Source organism: Anolis sagrei, chromosome 2 (genome assembly GCF_037176765.1).
Source record: "Anolis sagrei isolate rAnoSag1 chromosome 2, rAnoSag1.mat, whole genome shotgun sequence".
NCBI lineage: Eukaryota > Metazoa > Chordata > Lepidosauria > Squamata > Dactyloidae > Anolis > Anolis sagrei.
The window spans coordinates 57936665-57960254 of NC_090022.1; the positions used below are offsets into that span (position 1 = coordinate 57936665).

The 23590-nt window shown below is 37.4% G+C and overlaps 1 protein-coding gene across 1 annotated transcript in view; it reads right to left on the minus strand.

Annotated features, from left to right (window-relative positions):
- Positions 1 to 23313, minus strand: part of APPL1 (adaptor protein, phosphotyrosine interacting with PH domain and leucine zipper 1) — a 33842-nt gene extending 10529 nt beyond the window's left edge. The window contains exons 1-18 of the mRNA XM_060766095.2: positions 23153 to 23313; positions 16053 to 16151; positions 14396 to 14455; positions 13746 to 13817; positions 12716 to 12803; positions 11022 to 11063; positions 10498 to 10556; positions 10039 to 10185; positions 9254 to 9336; positions 8978 to 9136; positions 8117 to 8305; positions 7353 to 7395; positions 6247 to 6303; positions 5992 to 6083; positions 5055 to 5237; positions 1611 to 1660; positions 996 to 1170; positions 861 to 897 (exon numbers count right to left, since the gene is read on the minus strand). Of these exons, the coding sequence (XP_060622078.1) occupies positions 861 to 897; positions 996 to 1170; positions 1611 to 1660; positions 5055 to 5237; positions 5992 to 6083; positions 6247 to 6303; positions 7353 to 7395; positions 8117 to 8305; positions 8978 to 9136; positions 9254 to 9336; positions 10039 to 10185; positions 10498 to 10556; positions 11022 to 11063; positions 12716 to 12803; positions 13746 to 13817; positions 14396 to 14455; positions 16053 to 16151; positions 23153 to 23206 (1689 nt within the window). The 5' untranslated portion in view covers positions 23207 to 23313. The remainder of the gene's footprint in view (positions 1 to 860; positions 898 to 995; positions 1171 to 1610; positions 1661 to 5054; positions 5238 to 5991; positions 6084 to 6246; positions 6304 to 7352; positions 7396 to 8116; positions 8306 to 8977; positions 9137 to 9253; positions 9337 to 10038; positions 10186 to 10497; positions 10557 to 11021; positions 11064 to 12715; positions 12804 to 13745; positions 13818 to 14395; positions 14456 to 16052; positions 16152 to 23152) is intronic.
- Positions 23314 to 23590: the final 277 nt, after the last annotated feature.

The following is a 23590-nucleotide window of genomic DNA, read 5'->3' on the forward strand; positions in this document are numbered from 1 at the left end:
ACAAAAGTACGATCAAAGCTTCACTGAAAGAATAAATGGATTTAAGGATGTGGTGAAATGATCACTGTTGTCATATACCTTCAAGTTAATGCTGACTTATGACAACATATCCTAAACTTTTATTTTAGGCATTGCTTAGGTTGAGAGTTTCATATATAACTTCCCAATGTTCACTTAGAAGAGTTTGCAGTATGTGGTTTCAAATGATAAGATTACCACATCAAAATGAATAAAATGGAACATCATGGAAGATGCTGTCTTGCTTGGCACAGAGGAGCATTTAACAGTATATAAACTCTTCTTACTGCTCTGAATGCAGAAACCACATACATTCATTTCCTCATCCACATGGAAAAAGGCAAGCTTGTCCTCCTTAAGAGATGCATATCTCTTAAGGAACTGATGCTCTGTCGGATTCCCAATTTGCTCCTATTGTGCCAAAGCAAAGAGATCCAGCAAAGTTAACAGCTGAGGCACACCACGAAACAGAAACTTTCTATCTTGAACTCTTAGCCCCCATTTATCCTAAACTTTGAACTGTTTCACATCCATTTAGTTATTTATAATGTCAGCTTTGTGTTACACTCCTATAAATGTTAATAGACTGTGTCCTTTTAAGAACTAAAATCAGTATACAGTTCTTTACTAAATATTTGCTTAGCACTAGGCATAACAGCTGCTTAGGGCAGTGTTACAAAGGTGGGGACAATAACAATGGTATTGCAGGGAGAACCAATGTCTGGGACTGGGAATCATGGGCAAATGGAAAATCACGTTGAAATAAATGGAAAAATGGCAACAGAAGAGAAATAAACCTGCACACAGCACGTTAGAGGTCTGCTCTTATTTTAGCAACTCACCCTTAATCTTGTAACTTGGGTCTGTGGATCAATTAACCTATAAATATTAATGTAGGAAACCAAATGTTATTCTACAAAGAAATAAGCTAAAATACATATACGTATGTATTTTAGCTTTAGAAAGAGAGGACTTACTTTAAGCAGTCACACGTAACTAACAAGTGCGACTCTGTCATTCTGAAAATGTTATGGATCGCTCGAGCTGCGAGTATTTGGCGCATTGTTTCATAAACAACGTCAGAACTTTCATCCGACTTCACCTCCATGGATCCAAGGAATCGTACAATAAATAACTGATGAAGGATGGAATCTACAATAAGATTAGATCAAACAAATGATGTGAATCATGTAGTAAAACTATCTCTCTCTTCTGACAACATCTCTGTCAATGTGATGATTGTGAAACAGTTCACAACCTTCATACATTATTAAAAATGACAAAAGCCAGTGCCTAAGACATCTGCTGTATATGTCAATCCATACTAATTTTAATCAGTTAGAAGGGATGATATCATTAAATAACCGTTGGGATCATATGGAAGAAAGGAGCAAACAGCCATACTGTCATGTAAGAGCTAGGCTACTTTACATACAAAGACAATATATATATATACTCTCTTCATCTTGTTCACACTCACAGCCTGCCATTTTTAACAGAACATTCCTTAAAATGAACACACTATTCTTTTTCAATGGTTACTATACAGACTTTTAAAAGTTATGTTAGACTTAATTAAAAGTCTGTTCTACCTTCTGTTTCGGATTTGGTTCCTCCAGATTCTCCAAAAGGATTTGTACGTCTGTCAAATATAGAAGACATCACATCAGTGACTGGCAAACACAAATTCATCAAACAAAACAATTATGTATTAAAACAAGTAGCTAACCTAGTTAGAGTTCTTTGGATCAGCTGACATTTCTGAACACTCTTCAACGTGGAGCAGGCATGGGCAAACTTCAGCCCTCCCACAATTTCCAACAGCCAATTTGCTCATGTTACAGAGGTCCAAACAGCATGTAGCTAGTCACTTACTACAGTGGTAACATCTAGCATCTCAAGGAATAAGTGCAGTTGTTGCACAAGATTTAAAAGTGCAAAAGCATTCCAGACGATCTGGAAACCAGGGCCTTAAGGTTCAAAACTGAGTACACCCAAACTGTGCGCCGGTATCTTCAGGTGGAGTATAATCCCATCTAAAACAGGCTGAATCCCTATTCCCTGATCTGCTTTTTGATTGATTGGAAGCACATTTTTCTCTGGAATAAGTTCAATTTGTTTGCTCCATCAACTCCATTACTGCAGGATCTAATCACAATTGTTAGTCCCAACTAGAACACTCCATATAACAGTAAATCTGTAACAGGTCTACACTGGTTGGAACAAGTAAGTGGATTTAGATCCACACGCTAATCTATTAAAGCAGGGATGTCAAAACCTGTGACCCTCCAGGTGTTTAGGCCTCCAACTCCCAGAAGCCCTGACCAGATTGTACTTCAATGGAGACAAATTCTGGGACATGAAGTCCCAGGTTCAACAGCACTATATTAAAACATTCATTTATGAAATCATTATCCAGATGTAATTTTCTGAAAATATTAATGGAGCTTTAGTCTTCATCAAGAGAAATACTTTACAGGTAATAATTTAAGTGAAAATTTTCTAGGCTTCCAGTTTGTATCATAGGTAAAAGAAAGACTACTTAAAAAAAGAGAGATCAGGTATGGTTCTTTAAAAAGGTCCTGTCTCTATGGGGTTGGAAAGGATGTCAGAGGTCATATATTATAAACCCTTGTTGAACTGCAGGTTTCATAAAGCTAGATGCAACTGTTCAGTTCTCCCTAAATTCCCCCAACATTGTCAAACTGTTCATACTTCAAAGGCAATTTTACTCTAGAATGTTTTAATGTATTTAATGTTGATTTTTAATTTTAATGTTAATGTTTTTAATTGTATACTGTGGTTAAGGCATTGAATTTTTTCCTATCTATAAGCCACCTTGAGTCCCCTTCGGGGTAGAGAAAGGCGGGATATAAATATTGTAAATAAATAAATAAAATAAGTAAAATAAGCACATTATTGATAACCTTGGCTATACTGAGCTGCTATACTATTTATGTAAAGGTTCATAGAGGGAGCCACAAGACTCCTTAAGCCCACCATGGAGAAAAGTGTATTTCAGCGATCTGCTGATTAGAGATTGCAGGTGTCACCCTGAATTCTTGCTGGAATGCACCTGTTCAGTAGCATTAGATAAAGCTGAATAGGAGCAATTCAGCTTTGGCATCATAATTGTTATGACACAATGCAAAGACACTACCTGATTAAAGTCTAAAGCAGAGGTCCTCAGGCTTTTTAAGCAGAGGGCCAGGTCATAGTCCCTCAAACTGTTGGAGGGCTGGATTATAATTTGAAAAAAAACATGAATGAATTCTTATGCACACTGCACATATCTTATCTGTTGTGCAAAACCCACTTAAAAACAATACAACCATTAAAATGAAGAACAGTTTTAACAAATATAAATTTATTAGTATTTCAATGGGAAGTGTGGGCATCCTTTTGGCTGATGAGATAGAACTGTTGTTGTTGTTGTTGTTGTTGTTGTTGTTGTTGTGTGCTTTCAAGTCGTTACAGACTTAGGTTGGCCCTGAACAAGGGCAGGGTAAATGACCTTGGAGGGCCGCATCCGGCCCCCGGGCCTTAGTTTAAGGGCCCGTGGTCTAAAGCATGCTCACTTCTGTTTCATAGCAAGGCTCAGTTACAGCCTTTTCAATGTAGTAGCCCAGCAAAACTCTTGCCTGACATCTCCATTATGATCACTGAATCTCAGCACTGTTGCTCAAAAGATCTCACACATAAAACAGGAATTAAGAGCTCTCCTGACCTACACCTCTTCTGGTTGTGAATGCTCACAAGAGAAAGGAAAGATCACTAATTCTTTTGTTCATAGGGATCACTTGAAATTGTCAGTCATAATGGGCTGAACCTGTATCTCAATTAACACCCAAGTGTTATTAACTATAATAAAGATATGCAAAATGTAACAGGAATCTGCAAATAGCAAACAGTAGTTCTCCTTGTGTTGCCATTCCCATACAAATTACAAAACCTGATACACTTGCACAACACTTGGACAGAGTATTAGCCAAATATCGCCTGTTCGTGCTTTGGTTTGGGGTTTCTTTCCCATCAACCTTCCTGCATTCCACTTCAAGACATGCCTCCGAGTTACTACAGCTTGGTGTCTAAAGAACACTACCGTCCACTATGTTTTAAATGTATCAACACATAATCTGTAAGGACAAATAATCTCGAATACATCATAAGAATGTTCTAAATTTGAATAAAATCATCTTTAAATGTATGAGCCAGAAGCAATATTGGGGGAGTAGTGGAGCAATTAGGTATCTGAAATGACTAACAGCCTATTTTCCCAATATGTATTACTCCAGAAGCCTAGATCATTTTCACTCACCTTTTTAACTTAGGAAGAAAATCATCAGAGCACCATCACCACCTGGAGGCAGGGCTACCACCTATCTCTTGAGTTTCCAAGAGGAAATACCCAAGGTGCTGAGGCAAGCGAGCAACAGGAAAGGAAAACATACTTTTTAACAAACAAAAATTTATAAAGCCTCCACAGCAGGGTGAAAGATATCTGCTGCAAGAAATAGAACACCACACAGAGCGCAAGCATCAAACATGTTCCCAACTGCAAAAGGCAGTTGAATCTGTTCTGTTACTTGAAGTTGGTTTTGAATCTGTTCTGTTACTTGAAGATTTAGCTAACACAGCCTCTTAATGGACTGTACTTTAAGCCAGAGCTTCCCTTTCTGGAATTTCATTAGCTCCCATCAATTTTAAACATTTAATGGCCACCCCGATAGCCATGAACTCCAATTAGATTTCACCCTCAATCCGAAACCTGAAATGAGCCTCAAAACTTGGTCATACGCCCTAATTATAAACAACGTATTCTGGGCTCATCCATCATTAAAATGGGTGCAAGGAGTACAGGCAAATCAGATTTGTGAAAGAGGAGGCACAGGATGGAAGTGAGGACATTATCCTACAGCCTCCTCCTAATTCTTAATCATGGTTAAGGGAATGTATGTTGTCAGTCAATCTCATTCGCTCAGAGATGACTTTTTTATGAGTGCACAACTATAAATCCTTTGCTGCTGTTACTTTACCTGCCCCCTTGCCCTGATGTTTTCGCTTGACCAGGTTGATCCTCGCTTACTGGAGAAATGATGTCAAATTGTATTGGAGTGTCAGGTGCAACAAGAGAGTCCAAGGAAAGTGCTGATAAAGATGCTGAATCTGATCCTATAGATCCAATACTGCTAGTACGCGTTGTGGGAGGACGGGTCTGCCTAAAAAAGAAATCCAATACATTTATTTTAGAAGACTAAAAAGAAATTTCTCCAGTTATATACATGTTTCCTATTGCTGGAATTGAAAAATGCGGAAATTCAGAAATTGGAACTCAAAGTGACTAACAACATATTTAAAAAGGACAGTCAGAAATTCACACAAAACAAAAACTGAAAAGATTAAACAAAGCCATTAAATAAATCTTTAAAAACACAGTGGTTTAGCAGTATTCCAGCCTTTATATTTAATTTTATAATTTTCCTGGTTTTAGGCCTTCCAAGTCGCCCAGTTTTCTGTGTGCCCAGGAGGAAGTCTCTCATTTGGTATCAGCCACTGATTGAGGTTCTGGGTTTGAGCCTGCCACTTTTGGACTCTCGCTTGCTGAGGTGTTCCAACGAGTGTCTCTGTAGATCTTAGAAAACTATTTCTTGATTTAAGTCGTTGGCATGCTGGCTGATACCCAAACAGGGGATGGGCCAGAGATGTCACTGCCTTGGTCCTTTCACTAATGGTTGCTACTTTCCAGTGGATGTCAGGTGGTGCAATACCAGCTAAACAGTGTAATTTCCAGTGGTGTATGGCACAGACACTCCATGATAATGTGGCATGTCTCATTAAGAGCCACATACACTGTTTTAGCATGGTGAGCGGTGTTCCACACTGGGCATGCATACTCAGCAGCAGAGTAGCATAGCGCAAGGGCAGATGTCTTAGAACATGTTAATTAAACAATATATGTTCCTTGCAACTTACGGTGTGGGCCTCATGCTTTCATGCCTCTGCTGGAAGGAAGGTGAGGGAGTGACAGACTCCAAAGCTGACTGATTCACACGTGCAGCCATTTCCTGTTGTTGGAAACAAAACAAAAATGAATCAAAGTGTTTCCTTTCACTTACATTTAAATGGCAGCTTGAATATTAATAACTCTTGACACATATGGCACAACGGAAGCCATAAATCTGTATTTGTATTTATTTTGAAGCCAAAGGATTAACACATTCACATTACCTCTGGGTTTTCACTTAGATATATCTGTTTGGAGATGTTGTTAATTGTACATATCCACTGAAAAAGAAAGCAAAGAAGTATAACTATAACACCTCGTATTATTATTTTTTAATTTGCTATATTTGTATACTGCCCTTCTCAGCCCTTAGGCGACTCAGGGCGGTTCTGTCTCAAAATTTTCTACTTATATATTTTTCACCCCAATTCTTTGTGCAACATGCTTCCTGTGTATTTGAAACAATTAAAAAAAAAAAGAAATTCAGAATGAGCCAAAAAGTGATAATCAGCTAAAAAAAAATGTTCTTTTTTTGCCAAGAATATTTGATTACTACCAAATATCCTTAATATTTCTACCTGTGAATACTTATGTTCTTCAATAAATTGTTGATAATTCAATTGTGCATATACACAAAATTTAATAATTAGGTGAATGTTATAATCAAACTTTAAAGTATCTGAAAATATATGGCTGATGGACACCTATCAACATATTTTACTAGTTCTGCTGACATCAATGTAAAATCTCTATACATACCAGTATTATATCATGACAGATTAATCTAGCTCACTCTGCCAGTTGCTCTAAAGATGTATATCTGGGTGGTGCACAAATTCAGGGAAAAGCTAGTCAGAATTCAATAATCAGTTCGAATTAGATTGGTGCTCTGTGCTTTATTTCTGTAAAAGTTGTCAGTTGTCAATACACACAGTTCCTGTTGAATAGCAGCAAACTTTTGAGACAGAAGGAACAGCAAAAGCAGTATAATACAACTCTGGAGACCAGGGTTCAAAAATCGTTCAGCCATGGAAACCTTATGTGGCCTTGGGCAAGGCACACTCCCTCAGCCCCTGAGAAAGCCAAAGGCAACCACTCTCAACAAATCTTACCAAGAAAACCCCATGGCAGGTTCATTTTAGTGTTGCTTCAATTTGGAAATACCTTGAAAGCACGTAACAACATTTTTCCTGGGGAAGGGATCTGCAGCTTTCATAAGATTGTCAAAGGGATGGTGACCCACAAAAAAAGAGTAAGAACTGCTGCTAAAAGAGCTGAAAGCTTGTCTGCTACATTTGTAGCTAAACATCCATTGTGCTGTGCAGCTTACCTCTTCATAGTCCTTTTTGCTCTCCGCTTGCAAAATTGAAGATCTAGCAGAAAAAAGAAGTAAGAAAGTTAGCTCTACATCTTGAACGAAGATACAGCCTTTGATCTGTTTGAATGTTACATTCCATTTTAGTTGGAATATTTATTTACTGAAAATAGAATTAATTTCCAAATGTATATTTGTAATTAAATTCCAAATGTATATACATACACATTTGGAATTAATGTCCAAACGTGTATGTATATATGGCCTTCCAAATGTGTTCATCAGTCTATCTATGGCCTGGAATATACCAGCAATGACGTATACCTAGTTGTGTCCAGGAGCTAAGATCTGAAGGGAAACTACTCACTAATAACAACTGAGAAAGGGTTCAAAACCATGAAATATCTATATAACACTTAGAAGAAGAAGAAAATACATATGTATTGTCGAAGGCTAAAATTACAACAGCAAAACAGCAGAGAGCAAACAATCTGGGACAGCGAATCACCTTTCAACAAAAAATTGTCCCAGGCACTGCTAGGCCATCAAATGCTAATAAAGGTGGTCAGTTGAAACATTCACACCTAGCTCCAGCAGACAAGAGTCCTTTGTCCCACCCTGGTCATTCCACAGATATATAAACCCTTTTTCCTAGTTCCAACAAACCTCACTACCTCTGAGGTTGCTTGCCATAGATGCAAGCGAAACATCAGGAGAGAATGCCTCTAGAACATGGCCATATAGCCCGAAAAAACCTACAACAAACTAAAAATGCATACTTTTTCCCATCAAAAGATGTTATTTGAAAGCAGTATCTCCGATCCTCGCAGTCCACAGCCATGACTGAACAGTTGTCTATGTCCATAACAAGCCCTCCAGCCACATCGCCTCTTGCCTGGCTCATCAGGTTTCCGCCCTGAGTGAAGTAAAACTGCCGGTCCCAACTGGAAGACACCAGCCCTGTTTTACTGAAATAAAGAAGTAGTAAGGTAAAGGTTTCCCCTTGACATTCGGTCTAGTCATGTACGACTCTGGGGGGGGGGGGGGGTGCTCATCTCCATTTCTAGGCCAAAGAGCCAGCATTGTCAGTAGATGCCTTGAAGGTCATACGGCCAGCATGACTGCATGGAGAGCCATTAAAGAAGTAGATTGGCTTAATATGGCCATCATTGAAACATCAGGCTGCCCCAAAATGTGGACTATTATAGGAAGTTTGATACAAATTATAATATATATCTAACTCTTGGCAGCAGGCTAAAACCTTTTTATTCAGACAGGTTTTTTTTTTTTTTTAAGGGAAGTTTTAAAGATCATGTCAGGGGATGCTATGGTTTATATATTTTTATGGATTTAATCTGAATTGTTTTTAATACTAATGATGTTTAATACTGTTTTAATATTTATATAATTGTATATTTTAAATTGTATTGTAATGTTTTTAATGTCACCTGCTTTGAGTATTCTTATGGAGAGAAAAAGTGGGATATAAATAAACATAATAATAATAATAATAATCTCTCCTCTCCCCCAGCCCCATATATAGGATGAATAAATGCATCCCAAAGGCCAAATATAAAGTAGTTACAGCAATCCAATGAATATATATATATATTCTTGTACAGCATATAACCAGTTCTTACCTTCTTGCATTAAGATAACCAGCTTTTCGAGTAAGATTCCTTTGTGAAGGAAACTTTGTAGTATCAGGCTCAGGCAAGTAGAGTGGGTCACTGGCTATTTCCAAATCTTCTATAGTTTGTTGCATTATCTCTACTTCACGATCCATTTCCTTGCGAACCCTGAAGAATGAAGATATTTTTTTTAAAAAAAAGTTAAATTATAAGAACTTTGAAATATTTATTTAAAATAGATTGAGGCATTGGTTCTAAGGGGGGGGGGGGGGAGAGTTCACTTACTCTTGCACACTTGTTCCAATATTTGTTAAAAATTCTTCCAGCTGTTCTGAAAGATTTTCTGAGCCCATTTTAAAGAAGCTTATCTTAAAAAAAAAAGATAATTCAGTCATAGAACAAATAATTTTCTTCACACAAATGTAATTCAATTTGGGATTTAGCTATAAGGCAGACACTAAATATTCTGTGCATATTCAAGAAAGTAAGTCAATCCACACTATATGTACTTAAGTACATTTGGAATTGACAAAAGTGTTTACATTTGTCCTTTTTACAACAACCATAGAATTTAGAATATGAAATTCTGTTAATTTTAAGAAGGGAGATACACTTCAGCTTAACTTGTGCTTGTATATGCCTATTTTTCGTTGAAAAGTTAAATAGCCTCAGTCCTCCTTTCTGATCTAGCTGTAGAGAGAGTTTTATGTACTGGTTTACAGGTATACAAATATATTAAATACTCAGAACATTGCCATTTGAAATTGCCAAACCATTTTCTTTATTTCTTTTTAATCCCTTAGTCCTTAACTTGTAGAAACAAATGTTATATTGGTGCCAGTAAATTGAGTACACAGGCAAACAGTGCTGCCTATTGCCTATCAAAAGCACTTAAGAAAATTCTTGACTGACATGGCAAAATTCAAGATCTAACGAAGGGGCATTACAGTTGTCTCTGCAACAGAGTCACCCTGGTATACCTAGTCACCCTAACAGCAAATACTGCATGATTTAAACAAAATAATTCACTCACATATATAGTTTCAAATTTCATTTCTGCAGATATTCACCTGAGCTTGCATGTAGCCTAATAAGGGTTCTAACATGGCAATTTTCTTCTTATACTGCAGAGTATTTAGAGCACAGAAATAATGCATCATAGTCTGATGTTGTTTCTTTCGGGACGTATAGACATCTTCCATAACTTCATATTTGACCTAAATAAAGTAAAACAGAATTTCTGATTCAAGACAGAACATTTTAACATGAAAAAGTATGGATTATATAGCATTGATGAAATGTTTTATGATCCGAGAAGGATACAATATATACATTAAAAATTCTCTCTCTACTTCCACATTGGCCTTAATTATCGCAAATAGAGAGTACTTTTAAAATATCCTAAGACACCACAACACATGGGGAAACGGAATTTGTTTTCTGTACAATGCTACCCTAAGTATGTCCACCATTTAAGAATTACATACTCCTGTTACAGTCATTTTAGCTACTGAATTTAAAGTTTCAACCTTCTCATTTTCTCTCTTTTTTGACAGTCGACTGTATCTGTTGATGGCAGCATCATGGTCTGCAAAAGAAAGTTACACTGCATTCAAGTAGGAGTAACATACAAAATGCTCAAGATGAAATTAACTTTCACAGAAGTCATGTTTTGTTTTTATTAAAATTAAGTTGATATTATAAAATAAAATACCACAGAAATTAGGAAATGTAATTTTCTCTCCTCCATGTTCCCATTTGACTTGTTAGAAGTACTTGAAATCAAAACTACTATGATGTTTCTGATATTTTAGTTCTTCCAGAAATATTTCCACCATTTGAGGAAAAACAAGTAAAGCTTCTTGACTTTAATAATGCCTTCCCTTCAACACCTCCAAAAAATATCTGAGGATGATTGGAATTTTGATCCATCCTATTTGAAGGGAATTTGGTTTGTGGGGGCTATTTAATATACTTGTTTTATATCACACAATTGTCCAATCACATATCATAACATAAAGAGCATACCAACAAATTAACAATTAAGTCTTACCATTGCTTGAAATCTGGAAAACTTCTTTTAAAGTCAATATCTCTGAAATGAAAATGTCTCATATAAACAGGCAAATTATTGCAGCTCTTTCTAGAGTAATGTTAAAGTAAAACTACTGAACAATGACTCGGTTCACCTAATTTGTCATCTTTAACAAACCAAGTGATAACAGGCTTTATAAAGTATCAAATTTTCCACTCAGATTAAAGAGTTCTCTCCAATGTTTGTGCAAGTGGGAGGTAATTTAACAAAGACAAGTTCCTTTCACAAAGTCAAGTTGCTTCAAGTGGTTAGGATGTCTCTTCATGTGAAAGAACTATGGCTCCAATCACTGTTCAAATTCTACCAAGTTGCCAAAGGACAAACAATTGCTCAAAGACATGCAAAAACTGTCCAAAAGAGAAGTTCACTGTCAAAGACAACAGCACTGGCGGGAAAAACCTGGAGCCTGGCAGACAGGGACTTTAGCTGGCATGAACTATTTCATATTATAAAAATTGGGCCATTGCTGACAAGGGTCAACCTCATGCTGCTCCCCTGAACAGAGAAACAAGGCTGTGTCCATTGACATATTGAATTGCCCACCAACAGGCAGTTCTCACACTTTTAAACCAATTCTTCAGAGGCCATAAATCCCTGAGCAGCAGCACAGGGAAAAAAAAATATAAAGATGTAAAAGGAGGAAAAAAACAGAGAAAGGTAGGGAAGGTATTAAATGTTAAACAGTAGAGAAAGAATGAAAAAAAAAACCCATTATTTTAATGTTTCCAAAGGAAAGGAAAGACCTCTAGCCCACAGAAAAAAGGTCTTGCTCTTGCTCTCACCTTGGCACTTCAAGCAGAATTTATGGTGGCCTCACCATGGAGCCTGCACTATGGGGATCCCAAAAACCCCATAGATGGCTGTATCATGGAATTCTGCATTGATGCAGTACCTATACCTGCAATCCACAGACCAATCTTACTGTTCTGCCCAATTTGGAGATTCCCCACCACAACTGTCCTGTATGAGAGTGTCCACTGTTCCCATCCCTTAGCTCTCCAATCAGTGGGTCCCAACCTTTGGTCCTCCAGATGTTTTGGACTTCCGCTCCCACAATTCCTAACAGTTGGTAAGATGGCTGGGATTCCTGGGAGTTGAAGTCCAAAACACCTGGAGGACCAAGGGTTGGGAACCACTGCCTAGGCATATGAGGAGACTACAGGGGAGGCAGAGAAAAATAAAAAGTCATGCATGCTACCTTCTAATTGTGCGATCACTGACCACAACATTAGGACTGAAAAATCAATCTTACAATTAAAGTGATTAACACTCAGAAAAAGTAGCACATGCCAAATAAAATATGTATGAAGACTTCAATCTTAAAACTTTATATTGTTAACTGGCAAATATTATTATTGTTACAGTTTATTTTTAATTAACCCACAATTCTGACTCAAAATGTCTCCCATGGGTCAAGAACTACTCTCAAAAGCCATGTTCATTTTTTAAAATGGTCAGTGTTTTTATGTAGCACTTTCAACTAAAAGCTCTAAATCCAATTGTTAGTTCCAACTTGAGCAGAACCAGTGAATCTGGATGTTTCTAAATCTTGATTAGACCAAAGGCATAGTATATATGAACATAAAGATAGGAAAGCTGATGTTAAATAAATTACTGTGCAGACACAGCAACTGGGTTGGCAGCTATTGTACCTTTTAGATCTCTTTCCTTGAACTGGGTTACTGGAAACATCATAGCATCAGCTAGTTGAGTTGACAGCACTGCATGACAAGAACTGAGCTATGGAGAAAAAAGCCACACAAGTTTGTATGGAAATTCATTGATTCTTCTTCCTTCACAATGGCCATATTCATACAAACAAGCCAAATATTCTAACACCTCAACTGCATTTTTTGCAAATAGAGTGCTCATCATCTGTTCCTATTCCTTTTTGATGAGATAATTAAGTTGCTCCCTTACTGGGAAATGTGGCTTATTGTCCTAAACAAGCCAGGATTTGTAACAAAACAATAAAATCGGTTTAAAGTTGTCATATTAATTTGGCTTTGGGATATAATAAACTGTGATCTTAGGTTTGCTTAGAGATGACCCCAAAGTTGGCTTTGCCTGCTGTGAACATTCTTTTTTGAGGAAAGTGCACAGCAGGCAAAGCCAACTGTAACAATGGTTACATGAACACTCCTTCTGCCAGTCCTAGGGACTATGGAGCTACAACCACCCTGTACTTTTGATCACTAGAGAGAGCAGAGGGCAGGCAAATATCTTCAAACATGAAATGCTGTAATTGAAAGAACATAATGTTTAGACTTTCCATCTTTCCATTTTTCAGGACCAAAACCTTGACTTTTATCTATAACATTTAGTACAATGGGGCATCACTCCTAAATCAAGCATTCTGGTACAATTACAATATTAAGCATAAATGACAAATATAAATATATTTCTAAATGAAATTAAATCAATGCAGGAAAACACATCCTGTGGATTTAAAAGCACAATATAACCTCTTTAAATTAAAGAAGCCAATTAAGGTTCAAACTTATTTATAGAAAAGGGACAAAAATTGAGTGCCACTAAAGTTTAAGGATAAAGCTCCAAAGAACTTTGACTGTTGTAAGCAACTAATCTGGTTTTGAAATATAAAGGCAAATTATTATTTCAACTGATTATAATTACAAATAGTTAACTTAGTATCTAGAAGTAATAAACATATAACCATACCTCATCTATCACTTTTGCAAATTGTTGCAGAGTAGAATTCATAACCTCATCATCTCCCCACAAAGGGAAACGCTGCCACACAAAAGGAGAAACAAAATATATTTTTATTAGGCATTATAACGCATTAACATTTAATGCAAATTTAATGAAATGTACCAATATTTATTATATTAAAATACTAAAAAATATTGCCATCCTTAAAACTAAAAATACACTACCACAGTCCTGCTATATTATGAGAATTAAAACTCTTGGATGATTATGTGCCAGAAAAAAAGTATTTGTGATCCCTAACCCCTTAATCTGGCCAAATTAATTATTTTTAGTAGACTTATGTTCTCCACGCATGCTCTCAAATATCTAATTAAATCGTGCAAGTATAATTTCAGACTGATATAAACCTGAAATTATTTGTTTTATTAGAGCAATCCCTATAATACTGACAAATTTACCATTCAGCTCTTGCACTTTCTTTAGTAATACAGGTGGATATGTAGAAATGAAACAAAGAAACCTTTCTCTAGTATGGAATGCAAATACTAAATGTGCTTAATTTATTTTTGCCAAGCTACAATTTAAATATATATGAGCTGACACACTGTAAGAAGTTGGGAAATGTGGTCAGGCGATTACTATTTTCTGTGCCTTACCTGCTTTTCATATTCTTTCAAAAGCTTTGAAGTCAAATGGGTAGCTGCACTCAATTCATTCTAGTTGGGAAAGAAAAGTAAATTTATTTTATTTTTATCCCACATGTCTCTCTTGATATAGGCACTCAAGGGATATTTCTCCCTTATTTGCACTGATAACAGAAATTACACAGAAAGGCTATGAGGGCCAGCAAAGGCATAATGTTCAAATTATTTCAACATTATTGGTGCCGTGCTATGATTTTAATTTGTTTGTTTGGAATTTTGTCACAAAATAATTTGTTTCACACTTTATGAGTACCACTTGTGAACTTTTCTGAGTCAGAACCATATATAATCAAGATCAGAGAATGGTCTATCATTTGAAAGAGGACACAACATAATTCCTTCCAATAGCAAAATCTAAAATCAACTGGCTTGAAATCAAACACAGCAAACCAGAAGAAGATTGATTATTTTCCAGGAGACCCCCAAAATAAATAGTCCTAAGGAAAAAAAAACATGTTTCAAAAAATCATGTACATAAATGAGTGGGCTTTTACATGGAGAAGAGAACACAATGTTTTGTGGCAGTTATACAAAATTAAAACACAACCATGAATTCTGAAAGTAACAACGGATCTTGCTTTGCAATTTCCTAGGATATGTGATGCAGCAAGGTTAGAAAATACATGGATGGAAGGGAGTAGCAGCTGAAAACATAATGGGTTAAACATTCAAGGAGCATTACTGCTAGACGTTGAGGGTTAATGAGAGAAAAATCTTTAGGAAAACAAGTGAGAAACAGGATAATTTCAGAGCCCTTACGAAGGAGTTTTTAAATGGGATGGTGAAAAAAAAAGAAATTTCCAATAATCCTCCTGATGTAAAGGGACTTGTGAGCACAGGTCTTTTCCACAGGTAGAGACAGACATTGAAGGTTTGCTTCTGGTTTTTCAAAAAGAAAACATATATGCAATAATAATGTTTATTGAGATTCTGGTCCTGCTTCCAGGTTAAGAGTGCAAAAATTGTGAACTGAAACAAGGTGTTGCTTTAAACATGGGATGGGACTTACACAATCCTCCAAAATTTCTTGAATTCAAAGTCCCAACATGCTTGGCCACTGACTATGATGCCTTATATTACTTGGAGATATAGTCCAAAAATAACTGGTGGGGAAAGCATCACAATAACCGTCTTTGTTTTTTAGGGTTTTCCTTCTCAACTTTCATTGAACAATGTTATGGTGTATTTCTGAGTAGAAATAGTTCCTCAACTTGTCAAGTTAATGTACTATTGTGTGTATCTCTTGCTGATACAAAAGGAAAATCTATAATTATTTAAGTAATTGCCAACTAATACATAGTCGCAAATGTTTAAACCTAGATCATGTAGCATCTAAACTCAGAGAAGTAACCTGCACTGCATAAGCCTAAATCATGTGTGTCAAGCAATTTCCAACAAATACATTGTCTCATGACAGAACCATTATAGAAATATTGCAACATCCACACACTTACATCATACACAAAAGAAGCTGGTAAAATTCTGAGAATTAATGTCTTCTCTTGAGCTCTTATGACACAGGATAACAGAAAACAGTGTCCCAATCATATTATTTGCAAACGCATTTCAAGATGTGCCAACTTTTGAATTTCTGCATTTGTCACCATACCTGAGCATCATAGATTCGGTGCATTGCTTGATACAATTGGCTAACATATCTTGAAATTGCAGCAGCATCTTCTTCAAATACACCCAGCAAAGACCGTGTCTAAATATCAAAGAGACAATGCATATTTTTATAATTCTGCAATTACAGTACTGAAGATAGATTCTGACACCACCAAATGGATGGCTAATCCAGAGCTGAAATGTATTCCTACCACAGGCTGGGCACATATCCGAGGGAACAGTGAGTCAAAAACGGTGAGAATTTTTGCAGTGGGGTGTGGTGGAACCCCCTGCTTCTTGGCAGGGGGTTGGACTGGATGGCCCATGAGGTCTCTTCCAACTCTTTGATTCTATGATTCTATGCACTCCCAAGGTCCCCTGGATTAATGTATTTCTCACAGTTGCCCACTCCTGCTTTAAAGCAAGTACTGAAAAGGTAACAAAATAGTTGGATTGCTGTTTTAAAAGTAGCTACATTTATTGTTATTTTCTGTTTTTACTATAATGTTAAATCAAGTGTATGATATCTGTGGCAGTTGCAAAGGCTGAGTTTCAATTTTTTCCTTAAGTAAGCTCAAGAATAAATATACACTTGAAATGTAAATCCTACATTATATTAAGGGGGAAACTAAAACACATATTTCTGATCTATCTACTACATGAGCGACTGAGAGAGCCTTTGTGTTAGATTGTCCAAAATCATTTGAAAGATACCAAACACTTAGAACAGAACAAAACACATAAAAAGTAAGAGGATGGCTCCATTAGTAAAAGTGAAATAAGTAATATAGTAACAGAAAAATACAATATACTAAGGCAGTGGTTCTCAACCAGTGGGTCCCCAGATGTTTTGGCCTTCAACTCCCAAAAATCCTAACAGCTGGTAAACTGGCTGGGATTTTTTTGGGAATTGTAAGCCAAAACACCTGGGGGTCCACAGGTTGAGAACCACTGTACTAAGGGAAGCAAGAAGGAAAATTCTACAAAAATGGTATAGGACTCCTGCACAACTTTCACCTTTTTTACCAGGTGTAAAGGACAGGTGTAAACAAAGAGGTGTTTAATCACATGATATGGGAATGCGATAGAATACAGGCATACTGGAGAATGACTGAAGGAGAAATTAATGAAATGTTAAACTTTCAAATAATAATAGCAATAGAATACTGTATATTACATGCAATGATACCAGGAGTGTATAATGTGCAAAAGGAAAGAGTGGCTGACAAATTAATAGTGTGTGCTCAAATTGTTTTAGTGAGGGGTTGGAAAGATAAAACAAAGTGGACTCTGACAAATTAGTATAACTATATAGTAAATATATTAAATGTGAACATAACAAATTGTAAACTGAACTATATAGATTAAAATAAAAAATGTTATAATAATTAAGAGTATGTGGGATCCAGTTAGGAATTACTTTAAAATGTATTAAGATGTGGAGTGGAAAAATTGACATTACGATGTAGCCCATTGTAACAATGCTTTTGGGTGAAGCTTGTGAAGCAGGTGAATATAGCACTAAATGTAATATGTAGAATAATCACAGGATGTTTTAAACCTACACATACGGATAGACTTTATAAGCTAACTGGCACTGCACATACACACACCCCCATGTGTGACAGGAAGTTGCGAGACAAATAATGCTTCCATCAGCCCTTGCCCGCATAGTCAATGGCAATGAATTCTGGGACCTGCAACTGAGCAATTTCTGAAATTGGAATAGGAAGAATCTAAGACATACATAAATTCAACAACAGTATAAAAAGACTAAACTGACTGGTGGGGAGCCCCTGAAATGGAAGTACATACCATATTTCCCCTAGCAATTCATAAATTTATTCTGGAATCAATTTTTACAGGATGGTGACTACCATAACTAGAGAGTTTTTCAGCCATAGCATGATTTATGGGTAATGTGTCAATCAATACTTGTACAAAGCAAAAAGTGGAAATTGCATATTCAATGCAGATTATTCAGTATAGTTGATGCTTCCAGTTAAGAGATGCTGATGACACATAAAATGACCTGCTACTTCCAGCTGGTCTTCTTTCCATACTGGACTTAGATCTAGCTTCTGAGTCACCAATTACAGAGATAAATAGTCCTGTGTATGCCTTCTAGAGTGGATATTTTGAGATTTTTTAAATGTATGCTGGGATTTTTTTTATTTAAGGAACCCTTCATTTTCACACTCACGAGAATCAACTATTAAAAGAACACAAATTACTACTTTTGGTTTTTATATTGCCAGTCACTACCAATAACAAAGTTACTGAAGTCTACATCGTATATTTCATAAGCAAATAACCTGGAAATCCTTTGCCATTATTGACATCCCCAAGCTTTAGAAAAAACAACTTAAGAAACCAAAATTAACCTTATTCTAATCTGTGTTCCAAGGTCACAGAATGCTATTGGTCTGTTTGGGGTGGGATAGAAAATACACCAGGTCATCTGGTGGTGCAGTGGGTTAAACCCCTGTGCCAGCAGGACTGAAGACCGACAGGTCACAGGTTTGAATCCGGGGAGAGGCGGATGAGCTCCCTCTATCAACTCCAGCTCCTGGACATGAGAGAAGCCTCCCACAAGGATGATAAAACATCAAATCATCCGGGTGTCCCCTGGGCAACGTCCTTGCAGACAGCCAATTCTCTCACACCAGAAGCGACTTGCAGTTTCTCAGGTCGCTCCTGACACGACCAAAAAAAAAAAAACCTGGAAAATGGCACTGTTAGCTAGATGGCAACATTGTACCTCACACTATCACATATTTGGTAGGAAGGGCCCGGCTATGGTCTTTTACAAGCAATCACCTATCACTCTAACACATGGGAAAATATCTTTCACACAGAGACATACAAACCAATGTTTCTCAGTAAGAGGTGTTCAGAAGGGTTTATGCCTTTACCTTCCTGAGGCTGAGAGAGTGTGACTTGTCCATGGTCACCTAGCAGGGACTTGAACCCTGGTCTCCAGAGACATAGTCCAACATTCAAGCCATTACATCACACTGGCTTCCTTGAAGGACTGATCACTAGCCTTTCTAAAATTTCCCTCACTCTCTCAAGTGTAGATGATCACTGAAGAAATTGGTGGTTTTCTTTTCCAGTTGTGATTTTCTATTGGCAAGCCTTTTCTTTTACTGGTTCAGACATTATATTCCGGGCTTGCATGTATCTTTACTTCATTGCACTGGTATCACTGAGTCTTGAGCCAATCAATCTGGATGTAGACATCTGCAAAGTCTTTCTAAACTATTTACCTGAGCCTGAGATAGTTTCTCTAATCTATTTTGTATCAAGAGTCATTATTTCTGAATGTTTTTGAAACACATTCTCAAAATTCAGTGGTACTTAAATCTAGTTGTGGTTATGTTAACATACAATCCTAATGTAAAGCAATGTCTTCAAGGCTCCTCAAAAAATTATGGACTCCTCTATCAATAATGGTGGCCAAGCTGCTCACTTCATCTCAGTGCAACATTCAAATAGATGCATTCTCAGTGTGATAGCAGAGACTCACAGGATTGAGCACTCTTTCTTATGACACAACTGGTTTGAGACCTAAAATATGATGCAGAGTCTTTACACATCAGACAGATCAGGGTGGAAAGATTCCCCCCCCCCCAAAAAGAAAGAAAACTGTAGTCCAATTTAGTGAATCGAGCAAGCAGCCAAAATTAAATCTGAACATTCATTTATTATTTCATGTTCACCATGTCCAAATGTTATTTCATACTAGTAAGTTTATTATGAAAGTTTGGCTCACTTAGCCAATAATGGAAGATCTCTTGTACTGAATAGGCAATGTGGTTTACATACAATCTCCTGAGAAATGAGTGATATGGAAAAATGTTGTCATCACAACAGTTTTACTCATTCAGCTTTGCAGATCACAACCCTCAAAGACATTTCACCAGTCTGCCTTTAACTGTGTGGAAAGTCTTGAGCAATGGTTTTGACAATGTACTGGCCAGCCACAGAACTTCACATTAAAGTGAAACATGGCTGTTAACTACAATGTTTCTCTGTCCCTTGATAAAACACCATGTATAATGTTAAATGGTTCTGATTGTTTATACATTTAATGTGGCTTTTCAGTTGTTTTCAGATAAAACCACATAAAACATAACACTAATTCACCTGCAATGCCAATCTATAGTTTGGTGTAATAAAATCCAGGTTAAAGGTATAGCTCTTCCACTCCTTGTGGGCTCTAGTTAAATAATTCTTGGTTTGTGGCAAACCATAGATTGTTGTAATAATGAAAGTACTAGGCAGTAGTTCGTGTTTGTTCTATGAACCAATACAGATAAAATCCTAGAAATCAGTGTTTCACTGAGGGGTTTCAGGGCAAGAAAAGTCACATTTTGGCATCATAAACTATAAACCAGGAGGCAACAATGTACACAAACAGTGCTATACAGACAAGGTTCGGCATCTTGTCTTGTTTGTCCAAACCGCACTGAATGTTTGCCGTGTATGTGTACTGTGATGCACCCTGAGTCCCACTGGGGAGATAGGGTGGAATATAAATAAAGTGTTGTTGTTGTTGTTGTTATTATTATTAAAAACAACTTGTAAGATTACCCCTAATTATACATTCATGGTTAAGTTGAGATTGAACAGGAGTTTCTTAGCTCATAATTCAAGACTGTAACCATTTTTTTAAAAAAAATCTGCTGATATATTTGACTAGAGAATATATAAACAAACTATCATTTGATGATTTTACAGAAGAATGCTTATTATTAAGAACTGATTCTGATAGAGCTTTTGGAGTATAGAGGTTCTATATAATGCAAAAAGTGTGAAATTACCACTAAATTTGCAATCTCATTCTTACTTGTAAGTAATTCTTGTTTGATTTGTGTTGGAGTAAAAATACATAGGATCAGGATGTAAGATAATACACACACTGTAGTTACAGTGCCATGTCAATGTGGATTATAATAAAGCCACTGCACTCAAATAGCAGTGTAAAGGGTAATTTATTGAGCTGTAAGAATCTTTTATGACACTTGCACACTATTGCAATTGCTGTAGCTAAGAGCACAGAACACAAAAAGTTAGGACTATAAAGCACTTCTCAAACAGCTTTGCAGATCAGAGTGCAGGAAGTATTTCAACCTCCTCATGTATTAAATATCCTATGCAGGAACAGATGAGAAACTATAGTTTACTCTTCGGGTAAATCAGAAGATATTGCTCAGCATCATTCTCTTGCCACACAGGACACAATGATGATTTTTCCATAGTTGAAACGAAAATCTCAAACTCTTATAACTAGCAAATTCATTACTGCCTTTTTCGGAATGAAAAAAACAAAACCTCTCAGTCTAAATTAAAATGTAGTGTTTAACAATTTCACACAATTCTAATGGCATACATTTGGCATTTCACCTTCAGACCAATGGGAAAGAGAAAAAAATACTGAAATATGCATATACCTATAAAATCATAGAGCTATCTAGTCCAACCCCCTGCCATGCAGGAAAAGCACAAAGTATAGATTAACATAATACAAAATAAATACATATGACATTATATATTTATTTTTATATTCTTATATTTTTATACTTTTACAATTTATTTATACAGATTTTAATGGTTTAATCTGATTATGGTGTCATTTATGAGGCCTGGCTAAGATATATATTTTAGCCAAGCTTGTTCAATTCTTCTATTTTTAAATGTGTATTAACTGTTTGCTTTAATTTTTAAAATTTGTTACCGCACATGGCATTGGATGTTTGCCATCTTTTCTTTTTGGAAGTTGCTCTGAGTCTCTCTGGGGAGAGAGGGTGGGTTAAAAATAAAGATTATTCTTACTAATAATAATACTTTTGAGGCAAAACTCTGAACAGGTTTCACCAGAAGCCAATTTAGCTAATGCAGCATTTAAGATGACAATCTCAGAGCAACCAATAAACAAATCCATCTGACCAAAGAGGAAGGGTGGAGTAGGCACACTGAGGCAGCAATTTGAATCCTTGCACAATATAATGATAAAATAAGAACGCTTTATTTGTATTCAGCTCTATCTCCCAGAGGGGACTCTCCCTCTCTCTCTCATATATATATATATACACACACACACACAAAACGGGAATATAATTTATCCAGATCTGCTGCTCTTTTCACGTTATCCTTGATGGAAATTGTAGTGCTTCAAAGAAATATTAGAGCAGTAGCTCCCCAGGTGTTTTGGCCTACAACTCCCAGAAATCCCAGCCAGTTTACCAACTGTTAAGATTTCTAGGAGTTGGGTTGTTGTAGGTTTTTTCGGGCTATATGGCCATGGTCTAGAGGCATTCTCTCCTGACGTTTCGCCTGCATCAGAGGTAGTAAGGTCTTTGGAACTAGGAAAATGGGTTTATATATCTGTGGAATGACCAGGGTGAGACAAAGGACCCTTGTCTGCTGGAGCTAGGTGTGAATGTTTCAACTGACCACCTTGACTAGAATATAATGGCCTGACAGTGCCTAGAGCAAACTTTTGTTGAGAGGTGATTAGATGTTCTTGTTTGTTTCCTCTCTGTTGTTGTGCTGTTGTAATTTTAGAGTTTTTTTTAATACTGGTAGCCAGATTTTGTTCATTTTCATGGTTTCCTCCTTTCTGTTGAAATTGTCCACATGCTTGTGGATTTCAATGGCTTGTCTGTGTAGGAGTTGAAGGCCAAAACATCTGGGGACCCACAGGTTGAGAACTACTGTATTAGAGCTTGTGGACACTTCTGTATAATTGGAGCATTCCTAACAACACGCAGGGCGCATCCACACCAGGCAACCTCAGCCTCCAGTTCTTAGAAGCCCCAGCCAGTATGTTCAATAGCCAGGAATTGTAGGAATTGGAGGGTGAGGGTCTACTCTACACTCTAGAGCAGGCGTGGGCCAACTTGGGCCCTCCGGGTGTTTTGGACTACAACTCCCACAATTCCTAACAGCCTACCGGCTGTTAGGAATTGTGGGAGTTGTAGTCCAAAACACCCAGAGGGCCCAAGTTGGCCCACGCCTACTCTAGAGTGAACGTAGTTTGGCCTTTCCGCCTTCTCTCCACACGCTTCGACGCCCAAAACGGGCCCAGCGACCGACCTGAGGGCTGTCCTCCAGCGTCTCCTCGATGGGCAGCTTGTCTATCCCGGGCATGGTGGCGGCTGAGTCTCCTGCACAGGCGAGGCCTCCCTCCGCGCCCTCACGACGGGCCTACCTCAATCTCCGCCTCAGCGCAACTACCGCACGGAAGTCCCGCCCCGGCCCCGCAGCAGGAAGGAGGGAGGGAGCCGCCCGCGAGGCCCCGGCGCCGCTTCCTATTGGCTGAGAGGGAGGCCACTCCGAGGAGAAGAGCGATGACGACATTAGCAAACAACCCCTGTGGTCCTCCAGCCTGTGTCTGTTTCCCAAAGCTTCCTCTCCTTCTCCTTTTGTAGACTTCAGGCACGGACCAGGAGCCACTCAGGCACTGATGCAGTTTGGCACCACTTCTAAACAGCCATAGCTGTGAAATGGTATAGAACATGTATTGAGGTTCCA